Genomic DNA, 18,505 nt, shown 5'->3' with positions numbered 1-18,505 from the left:
GTTTCAATAATCTTTTGCAATGTCACAAGATTTATGTCCATCCAGTTTTGCATACATTTTTCACCAAGATCTTGCTTTTATGATGGTAGAGTCTGACCACTACACAAAGCCTTCTCCAGCACATCCCAAAGATTCTCAATGGGGTTAAGGTCTAGACTCTGTGGTGGGAAATCCATGTGTGAAAATCATGTCTCATGCTCCCTGAACCACTCTGTCACAATTTGAGCCCGATGAATTCTGGCATTGTCATATTGGAATATGCCCGTGCCATCAACCTGGTCATTCAGTATATTCAGGTAGTCAGCTGACCTCATTCTTTAAGCACATATTGTTGCCGAAGCTAGACCTGACCAAGGAGGCTCATACCTATTTGCTTAGCAAAAGCAAAACTATGATAAATATCGATGGTTCTATCCCACCAAACCAAGACAGAATTAGAAAAACATGAATCCCTGTCGTATGCACTTTAACGGGTTGAGCAATCTCTTTAGTGTATAACCCCACATTTCCACAAGTTGAACGAGCATCTCCGCTTGTCTGACCTCTTTCAGTCGATGGCATTTTTCATTCAGTGATTGAATTAGTCCAAACCAAAGACGACTTGTCCTGCATTAGTGGCCCTCCCTACTGCCTTTTCACCCACAACTTTTGCTTTGTCTCATAACTTCCACAAGACTCTGAAAACTCCAGTCACAAGATCAACCTCTCCTCTCTGCTCTTCCGGACTCTCTGCACAACATCTATCATGTTTTAAATGGTCATTTCATCTATCCACGATGCAAAGCTTTCACTTCTCGTTGCTGCTGTTAGCTTCAGTGCTAGCTCCAGGAATGACATGGACAGATGATGGTGATGTTATTGACTTGGCTGGATTTTTAAAAAGCATCTATCCGGGATTCTTGGTGCGAGATGAACCTTTAGTTGGAAATCAGGAGGTGAATTTAGATGTTCCAGAATATAGCCAAACTCCGGATGAGGAGAAGGTGGAGTTTGGTGGGGTTTCAGGGCCAGTAGTGTTGACCAAAGATGGGCAGATTCGTGGTTTGACCCTGGACAAAGCGCATGTGTTTTATGGGGTCCCATATGCTGGGCCTCCTACAGGGGCGTATCGCTGGAAGTCTCCCAGGCCTGTGAACCCGTGGTCGGGTGTGTATGATGCCACCTCCCCCCGAGCGGCGTGTATGCAAGCCTGCACTGGTCCCATCACAGAGGAGTGCCCCAGACATGTGAGTAACGCTGCACTTACTTAATATAAGAACTGTATAGATCTAATAACTTTAAAGATGCACCATGTAACTTTTCTGATGGGGTGTGCACCGTTTTATTGTCTCCATGGAGATGTTGTACCTGGAATATTCCACAGCTTGGCATTAAACTCATCTTGCATTTAAATAATCACTGGGCCACCTCTCTACAGATCTTACCTGTAGTTTGGCCTGGGTGCACTACCTGCTGGTCTCCATGCATATAGGTTTCATGCAAAGCAACGACATCAGTTAAATTAGGTTTTTAAAAATGTAATATACAGCACTTTTTACACTGCCTCATTCATTCACCTTATGCTCATTAGTAAGCTCCTGTTGTAGACACAGATACCCTGGGACAGACCGATAAATGCAAGGCTGCCAATCAAACACAAATTTAAAACTTTCAAACTATTTATAAAGTTTAACACGTTTCTTGTGTCATTAGGGCTCAAAAAATCTCTTCCCGAGCACTAGCATGTTTCAGAGTCAGATAATGATTATTTAGTTCTAATTATTTAGTTCTAATCTGGAGCAGAACATCTGTTTTTTCATTTGCTTAATATCTCTGTACATTGTCTCTTCAAAAAAAGACTAAACTTAATTATAATCCATCAGTTTCCTTGAATCAGTTCTCTTGTTTCAGCCTAATGTAAACCTTTACATGTTTGTCCATCCTCCTGTTGTGTCCAGGTGAGTGAGGACTGCCTGTACCTGAACGTTTTCGTGCCTCTGGATGTGAACCTGACTGTGCCCCTCTGGACCCACCTCCCAGTGCTGGTTTGGATTCATGGGGGGGACTTCATCGCCGGCTCTGCCTCCAAGCCTCTGTACGATGGCCGCTTCCTCAGTAACTTCACCCACACTGTGGTGGTCAGCATGGACTACAGACTGGGTCAGTTAAAGGAGGAGATACAGGCTCATTTAGCTCAAGGACAAGTTTATTATAGGGCGAAAATCAAATGTAGCTAAAATTCCGATCCCAAATGTAAAATCCATAGTAAGACCTGCAACTTTATATAAAAGGTACACTGTGTAACTTTCTGAAGATTGCACCTCACCTACACAATTCCTACATACATACAATCGTATTTTTATCCTTATGACTTTTTTATAAGTCAAGTGTGATGTTCTGAGGACAAACAGGGACTGACACATGGGCACACACAGACTGGGGCAGTGCACCAACACCGATATCAGAACCAGTATATCTCCTATCTCTACTTCTCATTAACGTCCATGGGTTTGCCACATCTTCAGATCAGAGTCTTATGGCTCAATGTCCTTTCATCTGACAACCACCAGGCCACTGTGTTTGTTTGAGGTTTTTTTTTAAAGAGGAGTAATATACAACCTTTTTGAGCTTTCTGCCACTTTATAACTTTCTTCCCTCATCAAAAACATGCCTGAAGAGGTTTTAGATGTCATCCATACATGTTTGAGTATTTTATCCATCTCTGTTGGGCCCTATTCGAACTCTCCTTACGGTTGACTGTAAGATTTGTCCAATGCTCCGCCCACAAGCCTATGTCACCTATGCTCTCACACAACAATTCTCCATAAAGGTACAAAAGCATCTTACAAAACGATACACTGCAACTTTACAAACCTGATGCGATGTGCAGTAGTTTCATTAGCAGAATGCACGGCAATGGTAATGTGATGGCACTGTTCAGGGGGCGTGACTTTTGACTCAGTGTCAAAAATGACAGTGAAACTTATAAAACATTGTACAATACATTTAGCATTTTCCAAATAATTAAAGGTAACATGGTGATGAAAATATATTATGTGTTAGCAGTTAATACTCCATAGATGTAAAATAGCCCCTCTTTAATACCCCACAGAAGTATAATACCCCCTCTTTAATGTATTTATATTTCATCTTAGATCATTTGGACTGAGAAGACGTTGACGTTTGTGCCGGTTTTTGTTTCATGTGGAAAGGCCCAGTAATTACAGCGCTATTAAGCATAAACCAGGTCAACACATCTGTATCTTGATGGTTAAAAGTCTGTCCTCCAGCTCAGTGTTAAATTATGGGCATTTTAGTTTAATTTAGTTGTGATGTTATGAATTTAGATTTTCAGTTCTTGGGTTAAAAAAATAAATACTGCAAAAAGATTGTGTACTTTTTAGTGCATCTTTTAATATGGAGTCTTGTGGAACACATGAATCTTTTACAAATAATTTGTGTAGCTGCAGTGAGGTGATGGAGCACAGATAAATGTGTTTAAATGAACAGAGTGGTGTATTCCATTGTGGGTTACTAATAATGTGACTGCTATGAGGATTTATTTGGGTTCATGGTGGACTAAACCAGGACTAAAACCAGGACTAGACCAGAATTTACTGTACAGGCAGTAAATCTTGGCTAAAAACCAAAGGTAATGTAAATTCTGTCATTGATTGTGTTTCTATTTTAAACCAGTCTAAACCCATCTAGTTCACAAATTAATACCAACAAGGATTAGAACAAGAGTGAACTAGAAGAATACAGGACTCAACCCAATTGTTTAATTGTAGAATTGCATTTCTCCAATATATTTACCTTTTTTTTTTCTGTAGGGGCGTTTGGTTTCCTGGTGTCGGGGAAGGACCCTCTCACGTCTGCAGTGGGTAATTATGGGATACTGGACCAACAGGCCGCTCTGCTCTGGGTCCAACGCAACATTGCAGTGTTTGGAGGGGATCCTGGGAAGGTAAACATATTCAACTATACAATATGGTTTGTGTGTTATCATCCATGCTTTTATGTGTTGAATGTGGTGGGACTGTGGCTCAGTGTTTGGAGCATTCACCCAACAGCCCAAAGGTTTGCCGTTTGATACCAACTAAGATGAAGTACATTTGCATTTTTTATACCTTTAAGGTTCAGCATACATTATTCATGCTTTTGCACCTAAGCCTCAGGATTTACCTATTTAAAACTTGAAACAAATAGATATGCATGTTAAGTACTACTTTCTGGCTATAGAAATATTCTAAAATTGTTAAAAAAATAGACTTTTTAATCTACAGCACACTATGAGGAAACATTCAGAGAGCAGTGACCTCCATAAGGCACTGGTCCAACTACTTTAGATGAGCTCCGTTACATCATTATTACACTTATAATATGGTGCTGTCTTCCTCAGGTGACCATATTTGGGGAGAGCGCTGGGGCTCAGTCTGTGAGTCTTCACCTGATGATGCAGAGCAGTGCTCCTCTGTTCAGACAGGCTGTACTCCAGAGCCTACCTTTTTCCATACCACTCAAAACCAGGTCAGGACCTTCACATAAAGCTGTTTATCTGTGGACTTTAGGCCAGTGCTTTAGATCAACAGCTCTAGTTCAAGACAGATTTAACATTATTTTGTTGTTGTTGTTTTTGTAATTTTAAATTTTGTTCATTTTATAAAGCTATATAACATGTCTTGCCCCAGTACATATATATTGTATAAGCATCTCTTTTGAAGTCCGCTGTGTTCTGTCTACATCTGACTATAAAGCATATTGTCCGATGATCCAGAATGTGTAAAAATCAGGTACAGCACCTTTAATAACAAAAACATGTCCGTTGAGCTCTTTAGCTTGGTCAGGACTACCCACCTTGAGGATTAGCCTACTTTGCATTAGGTTTGTGGCTGTAGAGTCTCTGTCTCTCCTCTCTCCAGCATGTAAATGCCTCTTTCAGACATGATGCAGTGAAGTTGGGGAAGAGTTTTGCTCGTCAGACAAACTGCTCAGTGAGTGACCTGGTGTGTCTGCTGTCTCTGTCAGCTCAGGACGTGCTCGCTGCACAGATGAAGACCAGTGAGGCTCCTCCCACTCATACAATACACCTTTTTATTGAAGTCTAGTATGATTTTATTTAGTACACAAATTCATCAGTCTAGTTTTGGCTATCTAGAAACTGTCCACTATTGGAAACCACAAAAGGAAACATCTGCAACACGCAGCAAGTAAAATAACCAAAAGCAAATCATCCTAACTCTAAGAAATTTGGCAGCATATTTAAACAAGGTACCTGATGGTTTAACTCAGATCTGATATAAAATCATAATTTAACTATTGTGGATTCAAATATGGATTACATTCAGTAGTCATGAAATAGCTAGTTTATTTATTTATTTAATTATTTTTTACCAGTAAGTGGCAAATGTGAAACCTGTTATCCCCTCCCCTTGCGTCCTTCCCTTCACCTGGCCCCTCCCATTCTCCCCCTCTCCCCCTCTCCCCCTCACCTGCCCCCTCTCATTCCTCTCCCCTGGTCTTCTGTCAGCTCAAACCTGGCACACTATCAGACAGCAGTAACATAGATAGCATCTAATGGTGATATGTGAGGATACAACAGGGGTGGGTTGGCAAGTCTAATTATAAATGGGGACTTAGAATTCAAGACTGAAGCAGGCAGCACAATGTAATTATCAAATTTGAGCATTTGTAAAAGTCCTATATCAGACATTTTCTTTCTTTACACCTGACTCTCTGCACAGACATCTCAATGTGCAGGCTGATTTATATTTTAGTTTTCCTCTTATTTAAAAATGATTATAATAATTTCATTAAAACAAATACAAAAACTGATTAGGCAATTTTTTTCAGTGAACACTCTCATGTTACTGCCATTAATGTTTTGTTGCAGGTGCGAAGTTGGTGAACCCGTTTCGTTTCCTGGAGGTGTTTGAGACGTGGGGGCCATTTGTAGATGGAGATATGATCAGAGAGCAGGCTGTGGAGGCTTTTCAGAAGGGCCACTGGCAGAAGGACAAGCCCGTGCTGCTGGGTGACACACACACCCACACACACACATACCCCCCCCCCACACACACACACACAACACAAACATTCAATAAGAGGGTGTGTTCAAACTTTTGAATGTGCATGTATGTGCTGCAGTAACAAAGGTAATAAACTGTACTCTCCAAGGTTTTTTTTTAAACAAATAGAATAAATTGTATTTGGCAGTGGGCCAACAGAGGGAAGCTATTTTAGGATTTAAATAATATTTCAGCACTAAAGCTTCATGGGGCAAATGGAGACAGAATGGCCTTCGAAAATAGAGTGAAAACAAGTCATATAATATAATACATATTACTCATAAAACAGTTTTATATAAACTTTCAATGTTCTCCTCACCTGAATCCAAGAAGCTCCTTTGTGCTTCTATTGTGCAGGCACATCACCACTTTAAATAACCTCTATTTATCCGCTTAGCCAGCTCACTTTGAGCAGATCATGGATTTATCTTCTTTACATGATTTGACTCATGACAACTCAAGACGACTCATAGCTGGTTCTCCCAGAAAATATCACGAAAAGACCAACATTCCCAGTGTGCAACATGGAGCCGCTTTCACTGTTTAGGGTTTATTAAATGTTCAGTAATAATTCGTCATCTCCAATGTTTTGGCTTGTAGGCACGACGTCAGAGGAGGGTGTTCTGTTTGTGTATGCCGTCTTTAACAAACCAGTGTCTGCAGTGGAGAGCACGGTCTACATCACAGCCATCTTTAAACAGCACGCTCTCCGGATCCTGCACAAGTACCTGCCTCTGTACCATGATGCAGACAGGAGGAACATGCTTGCACAGGTGAGGTTCTGTGACTTCAGCTCACATAGGTGAGGTCACGTGACATTAGAGAGGTGACATCATGTGACATCAGACAGAAGGGGCACAATCGCACAGATGAGGTCACAGGACATCAGACAGGAGGGGTATGTTCACGCAGGTGAGATCAAGTGACATCAGACAGGAGGGGCACACACGTGAAGGTGAGGTTACGTGACATAAGACAGGAGGGGCACACTGGCGCAGGTGAGGTCATGTGACATCAGACAGATGCAGGTGAGGTCATGTGACATCAGACAGATGCAGGTGAGGTCATGTGACATCAGACAGATGCAGGTGAGGGTCATGTGATATCAGACAGAAGGACACTGACCTATAAATAAGAGAGAGACTGTCACCATGGTGACCTGCTATAGACCTATTGACACTTTGCAGGTGATGTCATCAAGCATTGCCTGGGGATGTGATGCTAACTGTAGGCACTGCTCTGTCTGAAGCTCTGTTACTCAAGTTAGACTTTAATATGAACTTTGTTTTTATACACACAGTTTGACTGTAAAAAGTTGAGTTAGCTGGAACTACAAGAGTAAACTCTGTTAATATGAGGCGAGAGAAATTACATTTTGTTCAAAATGATGGGTGACCAATGAACTCCTTCGTTACACATCTGATTGGACAACATTTTTGGTTATAGCTCGAGACACAATGAAGGGAGTGATGACTAGACTGAAATCCCTCTCTGTAACATAGTGATGTCACATTACTGAACGAGTCAGCTCTTTTGAACAGTTCCTTAACATGAACAGTTGGGACAGGATTTCATTTTTTAAAATAACCTTTTTCTTTCTAATTTGTATGTATTTTCACCTATTAACTCTGAACCAATACAAGATCTTTGTAATTTCCATCTGTGATTCATTTGTAGACCAAATGAGTTCTCACATTGGTTTCTGTCATATAAATAAATGTAAAAAGAGACAGAAATGAACAGATCCAAAAGATTTGAATCTTATAAAAGAGACAAAAGTCCCATGACTAGTACTAGCAAAATACAGAGAAACATCATTCTGGACTTGACAAGAAACTTATTCTTTACCTGTGGTTCTCCTGTTTTGTTTTTCCAGATAACTGTAGCCATAGAAGTGTGCTCAAATGTGCCAGCAAATGTTGGGTTGAAGATACAGGTGTATGCAAACCAAGTTGTATAAAAAAAAGATACATATACTTTTTTCCCCTCACTGCCTGACATGACATCAGATTAAACTTGTATTGGTCAACTAGGATTACCAAAATGATCCATCTATTTGCTAAATATCAGAGAAATGAGAAAAGGACTTTTTATACATACAGTTTTTCATTACTTCTCAAGTCTGAAGTTTACATACATTTCATTAGTATTTGGTCCCATTGCCATTAAACTGTATGACTTGGATCAAATATTTTGAATATCCTTCCTCTAGCTAAGCTAGCAGGAATTTTGACCCATTTGCGTAATTGAGCCAAGTTTGTAGGCCACCTTACTCGCACATACCTTTTCTGCTCATACATTTTTATCAGGATTGAGATCAGGGCTTTGTGAGGGTCACTCCAAAACAATGATTTTGTTATCCTTAAGCCACTTTGTAACCAGTTTGGCAGTATGCTTCGAGTCACTGTCCATTTGGAAGACCCATTTGCAACCAAGCTTTAACTTCCTGGCTGATGTCTTGAGATGTTACTTCAGTATTTCCACATAATATTCTTTCCTCATGATGCCATCTATTTTGTGAAGCGCACCAGTCCCTCCTACAGCAAAACAACCCCACATGATGCTGCCACCACTGTTTTTCACACTTGGGATCACCATCCTCAGGCTTGCAAGCTTCCCCCTTCTTCCTCTAAACGGAGCGGTGCTCATTATGGCCAAACAGTTCAATTTGTCTAAATTATTCTGGCATTTAGCAAACATAAATCATTTTTGGTAATCCCAATTGACCTAAAACAGGAAAAGTTTAGTCTAATTTCAAGTCAGATGGAGAGAAGAAAGAGCGAGAGAGAGAGAGAGAGAGAGAGACAGACAGAGACAGAGACAGAACTGATTGGCATTCATGCTCAGTGTCTCTGGCGAAGATGTGATTATCTATAGATAGACCCAGCCTTTAGCAGCATAGACACACACACAGATGCACACACAGACTTATGCAGACATACGAGTCCTACAGGAGGTCAGGAGAGCAGGTTGAAGGCTTTACCAGATTTTTACAATCTTAAAAACTTGAAAAACAGAACTAGCTGATTTTAAACAGTTTGCTATGGTCCAAAGTTATTCTTCACTTACCTCACTCATTACTGTCTGCCAATAGCTTTTCTCTATAGAAATGTTATTGTCTAAACTGTTCCACAGTATGGCATTACACATGCATGTAAGTGAATAAATGACAATGAGAGATGGATGCGTTTACTGAAACAAAAAAACAAAAAAACAAAACAAAAGCTTCATTCTCTGTGTGAGTGATGTCATGTAACCACAAACTCCTGTTTATTTAGTGTGAAAGTGTCCTGTCCCTAAGCTCTGTGGACCAGTCTCTAAACCAGGGGTCGGGAACCTATGGCTCACGAGCCAGATGTGGCTCTTTTGGTGACTGCATCTGGCTCTTAGATAAATCTTAGCTGACATTTGTTAACACAATAAGTAATGAATAAATTATACACAAATACATAAGTAATCAAATCAAGTAATTCTCAAAAATAAACAATACTAAGGTAAGAAAACCATTTGGCTCCATCTTTATTCACTGCTTCAACTAACACATTATCACGCGTGCTGTTTTCCCTCGTGCGTGCTATCGCTCTTAAAGTGACGGTAACATACAGTATTTACGTAAAACTCAAATAATGACAATCCTAAGATATTTCCAAAATCAACATTAATGCAATAAAACAAGTGTAGCTTATACATATAAATCAAATATTAACATAAAACATATTTTTTAACATTAAAATATTAACACTCATGCATGCATTACCAAACATTAACCAAAACTTGGCTCCCACAGATGTCATTAAAAAAATATTAACAATACATTCAGAGACTTCTTATACCCTAAAATTGTTTGTCTTGTTTAAAAATTCACACATTTAGTTGTATTCAGAGTTTAAAAATATTGTATGGCTCTCACGGAAATGCATTTTAAAATATGTGACTTTTTTTGGCTCTCTCGGCTAAAAAGGTTCCTGACCCCTGCTCTAAACTGTGGGAGGAGATAGAAACACAAGACTTTTGCAGGAACAAGAGCTGAAATAAAAGCACGGAGCATCACTGTTACATCACCAACAAGAGAGTTTGAGTTTAAATGTGCTTCAAGCAACACGCCTCCTCACTAAAGCTAGACTAAACCCCATAGTCGAGGTTTATTCCAGGTTTATTCCAGGTAGAGTCTTGGTCTCTATGATGGGATATAAATTATCTGTGTGCTCTCTCCGTCTTCCTCAGATCGTGACAGACTACATCTTCTTGTGCCCGGCTCGCCACTCCGCCCGCTCCGGGGTGGCATCTGGCAGCCATGTTTGGATGTACGTGTTTGATCATGTGACCTCGGATCACCGCGTGTGGTCTGGACTCTCCTTCTGCTATCAGCATGTCTGCCATGGTGCAGAGCTGCCCTTCGTCTTTAACTCCGCCCAGGTGGCCAATGTGAGCATGACGCCTGCAGAGAGGCTGCTGTCCAATCGAATGCTGTGTTACTGGGGAGCGTGGGCCCACACCGGGGATCCCTCGGCACGGGCGGGGCAGACGGGGTTCTGCCGGGAGCAGAGGTTGCCTCTGTGGCCAAGGTACTCAGACACTTCAGGGTGGCTCCTCATGAACCTCACTGTGAGGTCCCACGCTCAGGTCGGCACCAGGGAGCACATCTGTGACTTCTGGGACAAACTTGGCATTTACTAGACTCACAGATGTATTATTATTATAATATATGTAGTATATAGGGTAGAGCGTGTGTAGAGAGAACAGAGCTTACGTTGTGACCAAATGTCCTTCCAAATATGAAATTGCCAGGGAATCTGTAATTTCCACACAAACAGCACAAGAACTAGAGTTACACTTAAATCAATTATTTTATTTTTAGAATGTGTTTTTATTTGGCATTTTATCTGTGACAAATGATACAAAGGCATGTCACATATTTTATCCGTTTTTGTAATAAAAAAAAAATTGATGTACTGACAGAGATGAATAATTTCCCATTCAGATGCTGGACCTGTGTAAACAGATCTATACACATTAAAGACTTTGTATTTTGTGAACATTTTATTAAAGTTGTTGGTCTTTTGTCTTCTGTTCAGCAAATGACTGAGAATAAGCTGGTTTTCAGCCACATTACTTGTTTTTAAGGACTTAGCCAGTGGTACTAATGCATAAATGGGTAAAACTCCTATTTTGAATCACTGGATAGTAAGGTATAGTATAAAATTGTCTTGCGTTTGATTAAAATGTGGAATTACATTACCCAGAATAAACCAATTAGAGACAAATGTTCCTTAACTGCACAAAAGTTTCATTCAGAAAAGTCTAGATGAATGCTGTTGTATTTGCCATGTCCAAAAGGCTGTGCAGTCCCGATAGCTCACACATGATCTGCTGTTTGCACAGATCGATTCATGCCTCTGTGATATCCTCATTATCTCCAATCACCCAGCTCCACAGAATATCAATAAAACCAAAATCCATAATAGCAGCACCACAGTCTGTGGTATCCTACAGAGCTGTTAAATGCTCTTATAACCTGTAGGTATACTTTTTTATCCACACAAAGAAATGTGTTATGGCCCATTCTTCAACCCAAAAAACATGCTCAACAGGTTATCGTAGAGGTATTGAAATGTTGGGTCAAATGCAGAGGACACACTGTACAATGGGGTGTAACCTTAAAGACGGTATTACACTTCTGAGCTAAAGCCAAAACCTGGTTTATTTAGGCAATCCGGGCTCGTCAAATCCTCAGTTCAGTTCCGTCAAAGTGACTAACCAGAGTTGGTGCTGGGTTGTCGTAATAACAAGCACCCAGGTACAAACTTGGTCAGGCTCAGGATAACTGTCAAGATTATTTTAGCTTTGTCTCTAAGAAAGTCTAAAGAAACACTTTAATCAAATGTTTCCACACATGCCCTCCCCTGTGTTTAATCCACTTCTCGGTCTGATAAAATAAAAAAATTACTTGTCGCGTGTCGTCTGAGATGTTTAATGAGCATCAGTCACATGCTCCCCCGTGGACACGTGTGGACGCTGCATTCATCAAAAAGGCAAAAATTCTATAAAGCCTGTAGCCATTATTTCATTACAAAGATCTCGCACGTCTTTCTGTTGTGAAGGGCAGTGCAGTTTTTGCGCACAGACACATGTGCAGGTTTGGACTCTGATGTTGAGCTGCTTTTCACTGGGTTCAGTTCAGTGAACCAGAGTTCTGGTTCTCTGCACTCCATCAGATCTGTCTCTCTCTCTCCTCTTTTGCTGTCTCTAGCCCCCTATCAAACCCAAACCACACACACATATGATTAATTGATGATATAATTTGATCATTTTTGTTTCATGTGAATAGAACAAGCTCCACGGAATGACCTGAAAAGTTCCGTGCCCCAAATCAAACTATAGTCCGTGTGCACTCCGGCTTCTCTCTTGTTTACTGTAGTCTGATCATAAAAATCACCTTAAGCCCATTTTAGCTATTTCAGCATCGAAGCTTGTTTTATAAGTTTTGGCATTGTTTTTTGTTTTTTTTTTGATAATCTGAGTCACTCCACCTTGTACACGATTGTACTGCTAACTGTGAGAAGGGTTCAAATAGGGCCTGGGAGAGATCACTAGATTACTCGAAGCAGCTTAACATGCATGGATGACATGTAAAACCTCTACAGGCATATTTTTGAAGACAACATTATAGGCTATTAAAAATCTATTTTGCATGACACCCACTCTTTAATAATCTTGATAACACACTTGTACTTGCTAAGAACAGCAATTATAATTGGAACTGAAATGTGATTAATAGCACAGCCTGATTTTCTTCCTCATATCTTTGTCCAACCCGTTGCTGTGAGCACTCAAGCCTGCAATTAAAAGTCCTTAAAATTCCCGTAATCATAGTTTTTATTATTATTATTATTATTATTATTATTATTATTATTATTATTATTATTATTATTAACAGACTGCAGCTCCTTAGACCAGAGCAGTATTGACTCAGTTGTGCCCTGTGAAGGAATGGGACATAAAGAGAACCAGAGGAAGGGGACTTCAGGCTAACGCTCTCCAGAGAAATGCACCGTGGACGGGGAATTCATCACTGGGTTTGTCTTGTGTCCAACCACCAATAAAGAATCATAGAATCTGAGAAGAATATAGCATCATTAAGTTCTATGGTGAAAATCAGCTTGTGGTTGTTGATCAGCTGTTTTACACAAAAAGAAATATGCCATAACAAGTCCAAATGTCACTAGAGGCATATGTGAAACCGACCCACCTGGGACCCAGAATACACACGATACTTCACAGGTGAATGTCTCAGAGTTCAGAAGGGCATGACTGGATAAGCCAATCAGGGTCCATCTGTATCAAAACTAATATGACTGTTTATGAGGAAAAAGAAAGGACAAAATATCTCTAGGGACTGAAAAACATGCTGGATTTCTTCAGAATCAATGAGTGAAGCACCAAACTGTTAATCTGAAGTGAGAGATGGTTTATCAATGAGGTTGATCAGCCATTGTTTCATATGCATCACTGTAACCAGATGTAATCTGATTGGTCGATCACGTTTAGTTTCTGTACATAGACTGTATAAAGAAGTGACTAAGGGAGAGTGATGTCACCCATAGCGTTCGGCTCCAGTCAAATGAAGCTCCTTAATGGCAGCACTTACAGAGTTCCATATTTGGAATTCTGACTGCGAGTATCATAGCAACCAAAAAGCCAATCTGGTTTAGCAGAGAGCGGGAGCAACGCTGTCAATCAAACCTGCTGCTAATGCTCAAGGGAGGGAAAGAAGGCTGTTATTAATGTTCATATCTTGATTTATTAAGACAATAGCAAAATAAAAATTAACAATCCAGCTATTGTTCTCAATGTTCTGGGTCTGAGGATGGAGTTATAGATGGGGCAGAGCTTATGTCTCAGGCCCCCACCCCTGTTTAAGGAAGGATTCTTTTTGCAAAAAAAAAAAAAAAAAAAAAAAAAAAAAAAAAAAGCCTCTTTAACTCCCCTCTCAAACCATTTCTTTTCTCTGGCTAAGATCTGAGCTTCACTATCTTCAAAGGAGTGGTTAGTGGCTTTGAGATGGACTGGGGTCCAGAGGAACTCTCACACCAGTGTTGGTACATCCTCTTATGGAGTAGCTGTTTAGTTTATTCAGTGTAACGCTCACTGTACTCTTCACTACACTGAATGGAGTAGACTACATTACTTTGTTTATGGCTCAGAGTTTTGTCCTTTGGGTGAACCAGTTCTTGTCTTAAAGTGTTTGTAGGTTTGAAAAAGACAGGAATCTCATACTGTCTGAAAATTCTCTGAAGTTTTTCTGACACACCCACAGTGTAAGGAATGGTAACTCCTTTCCTTCTGGGTTCAGATTCCCTGTTGTCTTGTTTTTTAGCTCTCTTAGATCTATTGAAGGCCCATTTTGTATATCCACAAGCAGAGAGGGCTTTCTCCACAGGGCTTTCTTCCTTCACTTTTCCCTCTGTGTTTGTGGGCACCACTTGAGCTCTGTGTTGTAGAGTACGGATCACTACGAGTTTGTGCTGCAGTGGATGGTGTGAATCAAACAGCAGGTATTGGTCCGTATGTGTAGGCTTCCTGAAGACTTCTAACTGGAGTTGACGGTTCTCTCCTATTGTTAAAGTACAATCTAAGAAGGTCAGTTTGTTCTCCTTGGCTTCTTCCCATGTGAACTTGATGTTCCACCACATTGATATGTGTAGTAAAAGGCTCCAGATCCTGAATTTAGATTTTTGTCCAGTTGTCATCCACATATCGATACCAATGTGTGGGAGGAGTGCCTGGAAATGAGGCCAATGTCTCCTGTTCAAATAGTTCCATGTATAAGTTAGCCATAACAGGAGAGACCGGTGAGCCCATGGCCAAACGTCTTCACTCTTACAACAATTTGTTCAACTGACAGATTTAAACTTCATTTTTTGCTATGGATCAGACCTGGACGACTGAGGGTTTACACAGACACCATACTCACAGCAGCAGTTATGGAGAGAGGGGTGACAGTTTTTCAATGTAAATTGAATTGGAGTCGATGGAGCTGATGCTGACTTCCTATTTGTAATATTCTATTCTAAATGTGGCAGCTGGCAGATTAGCTATGTCCATTTATAATATCAGTCTGGACTTACCAGGCAAAACCAACCTGTTACAGTAGTCACTGACTCCCCTGTCCTCAGAGTAGCCTTTCCCTCTCCCCTCTTCCCCCCCTCGTCCCTGGTGTGGGACATTATACTGGTGAGAAACCAATGTAAAGAGACTTCACAGGACCCTCTGTTCTGTCCTACAGCTCTCTGCTGACTCCAACAGACAAAAGGTTTTACCGTCTTAAAAACAACATGAAAACAGAAGTAGTTCAACCCCATAGCATTCCAGGTCATTTTGGTGAAATTGCCTTTGTTCTGACCTCTCCAAATTAAAATGATCACGATTATTGAACCCCTAGTAGTAAATACACAAGTTTGGGGTCTTTGTAAAGGTAACACCCTATAGTCTTACCCACAGGTGTCAGAATCACTGTAAGTTTGTCTGCTGGGCATTTATACACTTTGGAACACACATAAAAAATAAAAAATAAAATAAAATAAAATAAAATTCTCATCCTCACCTAAATTTTTTTGTAAAATGTAAGCTGTAGAAAGCTGCAGTAGGTAGCTGGGGACAAAAATACACTATATCTCAACTGACAAGATTGTTGACCACTTACATTTCAAATTTGAGGACAATATCTATAAAAAATGAGAGTTTTACACTAATTTTATCATCAGTAAGTCCAGGCCTCTCCAAACCTGTCCAAATGAAGAATTTGGAGAACGTTTGGAAAAACTGCAATAACTTTTGAATGTTTCAACCACAGACATCAGTGAGGCTCTACTGAAAGCTCACACTGAGAGGAATCTGTATCTGCACACTCAGCTGCTCTATTACTGTACATTTATATATCATATCAAAACACAATATAAAATGTATATAAAATATATTCAAAACAAGCAGTATGGGTCAAAATAAATATATATTTACAAACCACACACTGCAAACATTGAACAAACACACACTTCAAAATGTAAACAAACACACTGGAAACTAAGAACACATACATGTAAAAGCTAAGGTGTAGTCATTAGCTAATGCTAATGACTACACATGATATATTTGACCCACAATTAAGTCAATAGCAGAATAAACCATGCTTAGCAATCAGGAACAGCATCCAGTGCATCTGTCGTAATACTGGTGTGGGGTGGACCAAAGAGGTGCAGAACTTGGAGCAGATTTACAGTGTTTATTTACAGTTTGTGCAATAATAGACAGGTGTTAAATTAAACCGATTAAACCGACAAGGAGCGAGGAGCAGGGTGCGAGCCACAGCCCAGGGATGCGTCGCGGAGAGCAGAGACAGGAACAGGGAACAGCCAGTACTGGAGCGAGGACAGGACCGGGGACAGAGCCAGAGGAAGTCGAGCAGGGGTGGTCCGAGGAATGGGAGCCAGAGCGGGAGACGTGGAGCAGGCCGGAGTCCAGGACGAGACAAGGAGGTGAAGACAAGGAGTAGACTGTACCGGAGCAGGAGTGCGGGGTCAGGAGCAGAGCCAGAGACCAGGAGCTGGGACGGTCGAGAGAGCAGGAATCTGAGGGGCAGCAAAATCCAGTAAGCATCAAAAAGGTAGGTAACAAAGAGTACAAAAACGGAGCTGGAATAGTCATGTTTGACACGCGGACGATCTGGCACTGAGTGTCTGGTCCCGCCTCCTCTTATCCACGGCAGGTGGCGTTGATTGCCCTGATGGAACGTAGGTGTGTGTGGGAGGAGCCAGGAACTCCGCCCAGCTTCAGGTTCAGGCAGGTGAAGGAGGGGGGGAGAGCACACAGGGAGACAACACAGGAGCAGAAATACATGCCTCATGACACCATCAAATCATAAGGTCCTATACTCCTCAGTCCACCATGAGATCGTCACTCGGGTGGGGGCGTACTCTTTCAGTCATCTGTAGCACCCATTCACTGCTCCAGTAATCCACAATCCCCACCTTATTGGCCAACTTTGGTGTCAAGCACAAGCTAACAATTTTGTTTTTGAGGAACAAAGTTGGCACTGTCAGAAGATTATTATGCTAGAAATCGACTAAAGAAATGCAAAAAAGTGACAGAGCAGATCTCACTTTCCTCCAGCAGACTGGATATGGATCTAACTTCGTTTGTGGACATAATTTCTTGACTGCATTATATTCTCTGGACCTTTACGGAACGAATGAGACCAACTTTGTGTGAATATGTTGATGTTTCACATAACCAGAGCACTCAAAGCTAAGTGATGTCCAAATTCACATTTCTGACTTCTCTGTAAAAACAGCTTTCCTGTCAGCACTGTGGTGATTACAGGTGTAAATGGTTTGCATATTCAGAAAGATGAATGCCCTAGCTTTCATTGGATGTTGTGTGGGTGACGCAGAAATACACGTACATTGCTGTAAAGTTGTTAAATAAAGGCGATTGCCCACGGGCAGGCCATCAGAACGCCAAGTGGTTAAAGAGTTTGCAGTTGTCCAAAGTTATTCCTTCAGAGCATCCTAATTATTCACCAAATGAGTTTATGAGCACTTTTCACAATTCTCATAGACTACACCGGAGTAGTTGTCACAGTAATGCTAACAACTAGCATGCTGACGTGCACTTCCTGATTCTCGGACAATAAACGGTTTATAATTAGATGCAAACGGTACACAGCTGACTATATTTATTTTTCAAGAGCTGCTTATGTAATATATCTGTACTGGGACGAGATACAGTTTGCTCAACATGGGAAGAAATTGGATACAGATCCTTTATAGGTACAGTCAAATATCAGCCACAGTTGTGAGTTCAGATATGGGTGTTGATGCAAAAAAAATATGTAAACCAGATCAGACCATCTCTATACATTTGTCTCTTGTTTTCTCTCTTGAGATTCAGAGCAGATTTGACATTCCATCAGTCCTCTGTCTGCGTTCACACCTCCCTCTGTGTGAATGAGAAATAACACTGAAGTCTGCACATACGCAACTCCTCAGGCTTCATATTGGAACAGTGCAGTAACATGGCAACAACAAACATTCAAAAAACTCTTCTTCTTGCTGAAATAGACTGAGCAGACGTGGAATTTGGAAAACGCATTTGACCCATTTTTAAATATGTCTGGGTTTTAACTTGTCAGCTTGTTCTGTACTTTATGTAGAATGTTCCACAGTATGACATTTCACAAACTAAATCACGGATCAGATTTGTAGAGAGGTGACTCCCCAGTCACAGTAAGAATGCATGTTTTTGAAAAATGAAAACACAGGTACACAAGATAGATGATTTTAATGCTGTACTGTGGAATATTTTCTTCACACAATTTCATGCTAATTTTTTTAAGATATTACGTATTTCATTGCCCAATTTAAAGTAAAATTTTTGAGGTGGCACTACTGAGCTGTCTTCTT

The 18,505-nt window shown here is 40.6% G+C and overlaps 2 protein-coding genes across 2 annotated transcripts in view; one reads left to right on the top strand and one right to left on the bottom strand.

Annotated features, from left to right (window-relative positions):
- Positions 1-18,505, bottom strand: part of krr1 (KRR1 small subunit processome component homolog) — an 87,891-nt gene that overhangs the window by 53,376 nt on the left and 16,010 nt on the right. The window lies entirely within an intron of this gene.
- Positions 679-10,915, top strand: LOC117379669 (crystal protein). The gene is made up of 8 exons (XM_033976367.2): positions 679-1,226; positions 1,938-2,139; positions 3,813-3,946; positions 4,382-4,509; positions 4,922-5,040; positions 5,873-6,013; positions 6,648-6,820; positions 10,272-10,915. Exons 1-8 carry the CDS (start codon positions 777-779, stop codon positions 10,722-10,724), a joined length of 1,800 nt encoding a protein of 599 aa, XP_033832258.1. The 5' UTR covers positions 679-776; the 3' UTR covers positions 10,725-10,915.

Source organism: Periophthalmus magnuspinnatus, chromosome 12, assembly GCF_009829125.3.
Source record: "Periophthalmus magnuspinnatus isolate fPerMag1 chromosome 12, fPerMag1.2.pri, whole genome shotgun sequence".
NCBI lineage: Eukaryota > Metazoa > Chordata > Actinopteri > Gobiiformes > Gobiidae > Periophthalmus > Periophthalmus magnuspinnatus.
Note: the sequence above shows the minus strand (reverse complement) of the source record. Positions and strands in the feature narration are given on the sequence as shown.

What these genes read in the sequence shown, in the direction of transcription:
- LOC117379669 (XM_033976367.2), top strand. Translation starts at nt 777, where the DNA reads ATGCAAAGCTTTCACTTCTCGTTGCTGCTGTTAGCTTCAGTGCTAGCT. An exon ending in CAGCATGGACTACAGACTGG is followed by an intron (nt 2,140 to 3,812) that starts GTCAGTTAAAGG and finishes TTTTTTCTGTAG; the next exon opens with GGGCGTTTGGTTTCCTGGTG. An exon ending in TCCATACCACTCAAAACCAG is followed by an intron (nt 4,510 to 4,921) that starts GTCAGGACCTTC and finishes TGCCTCTTTCAG; the next exon opens with ACATGATGCAGTGAAGTTGG.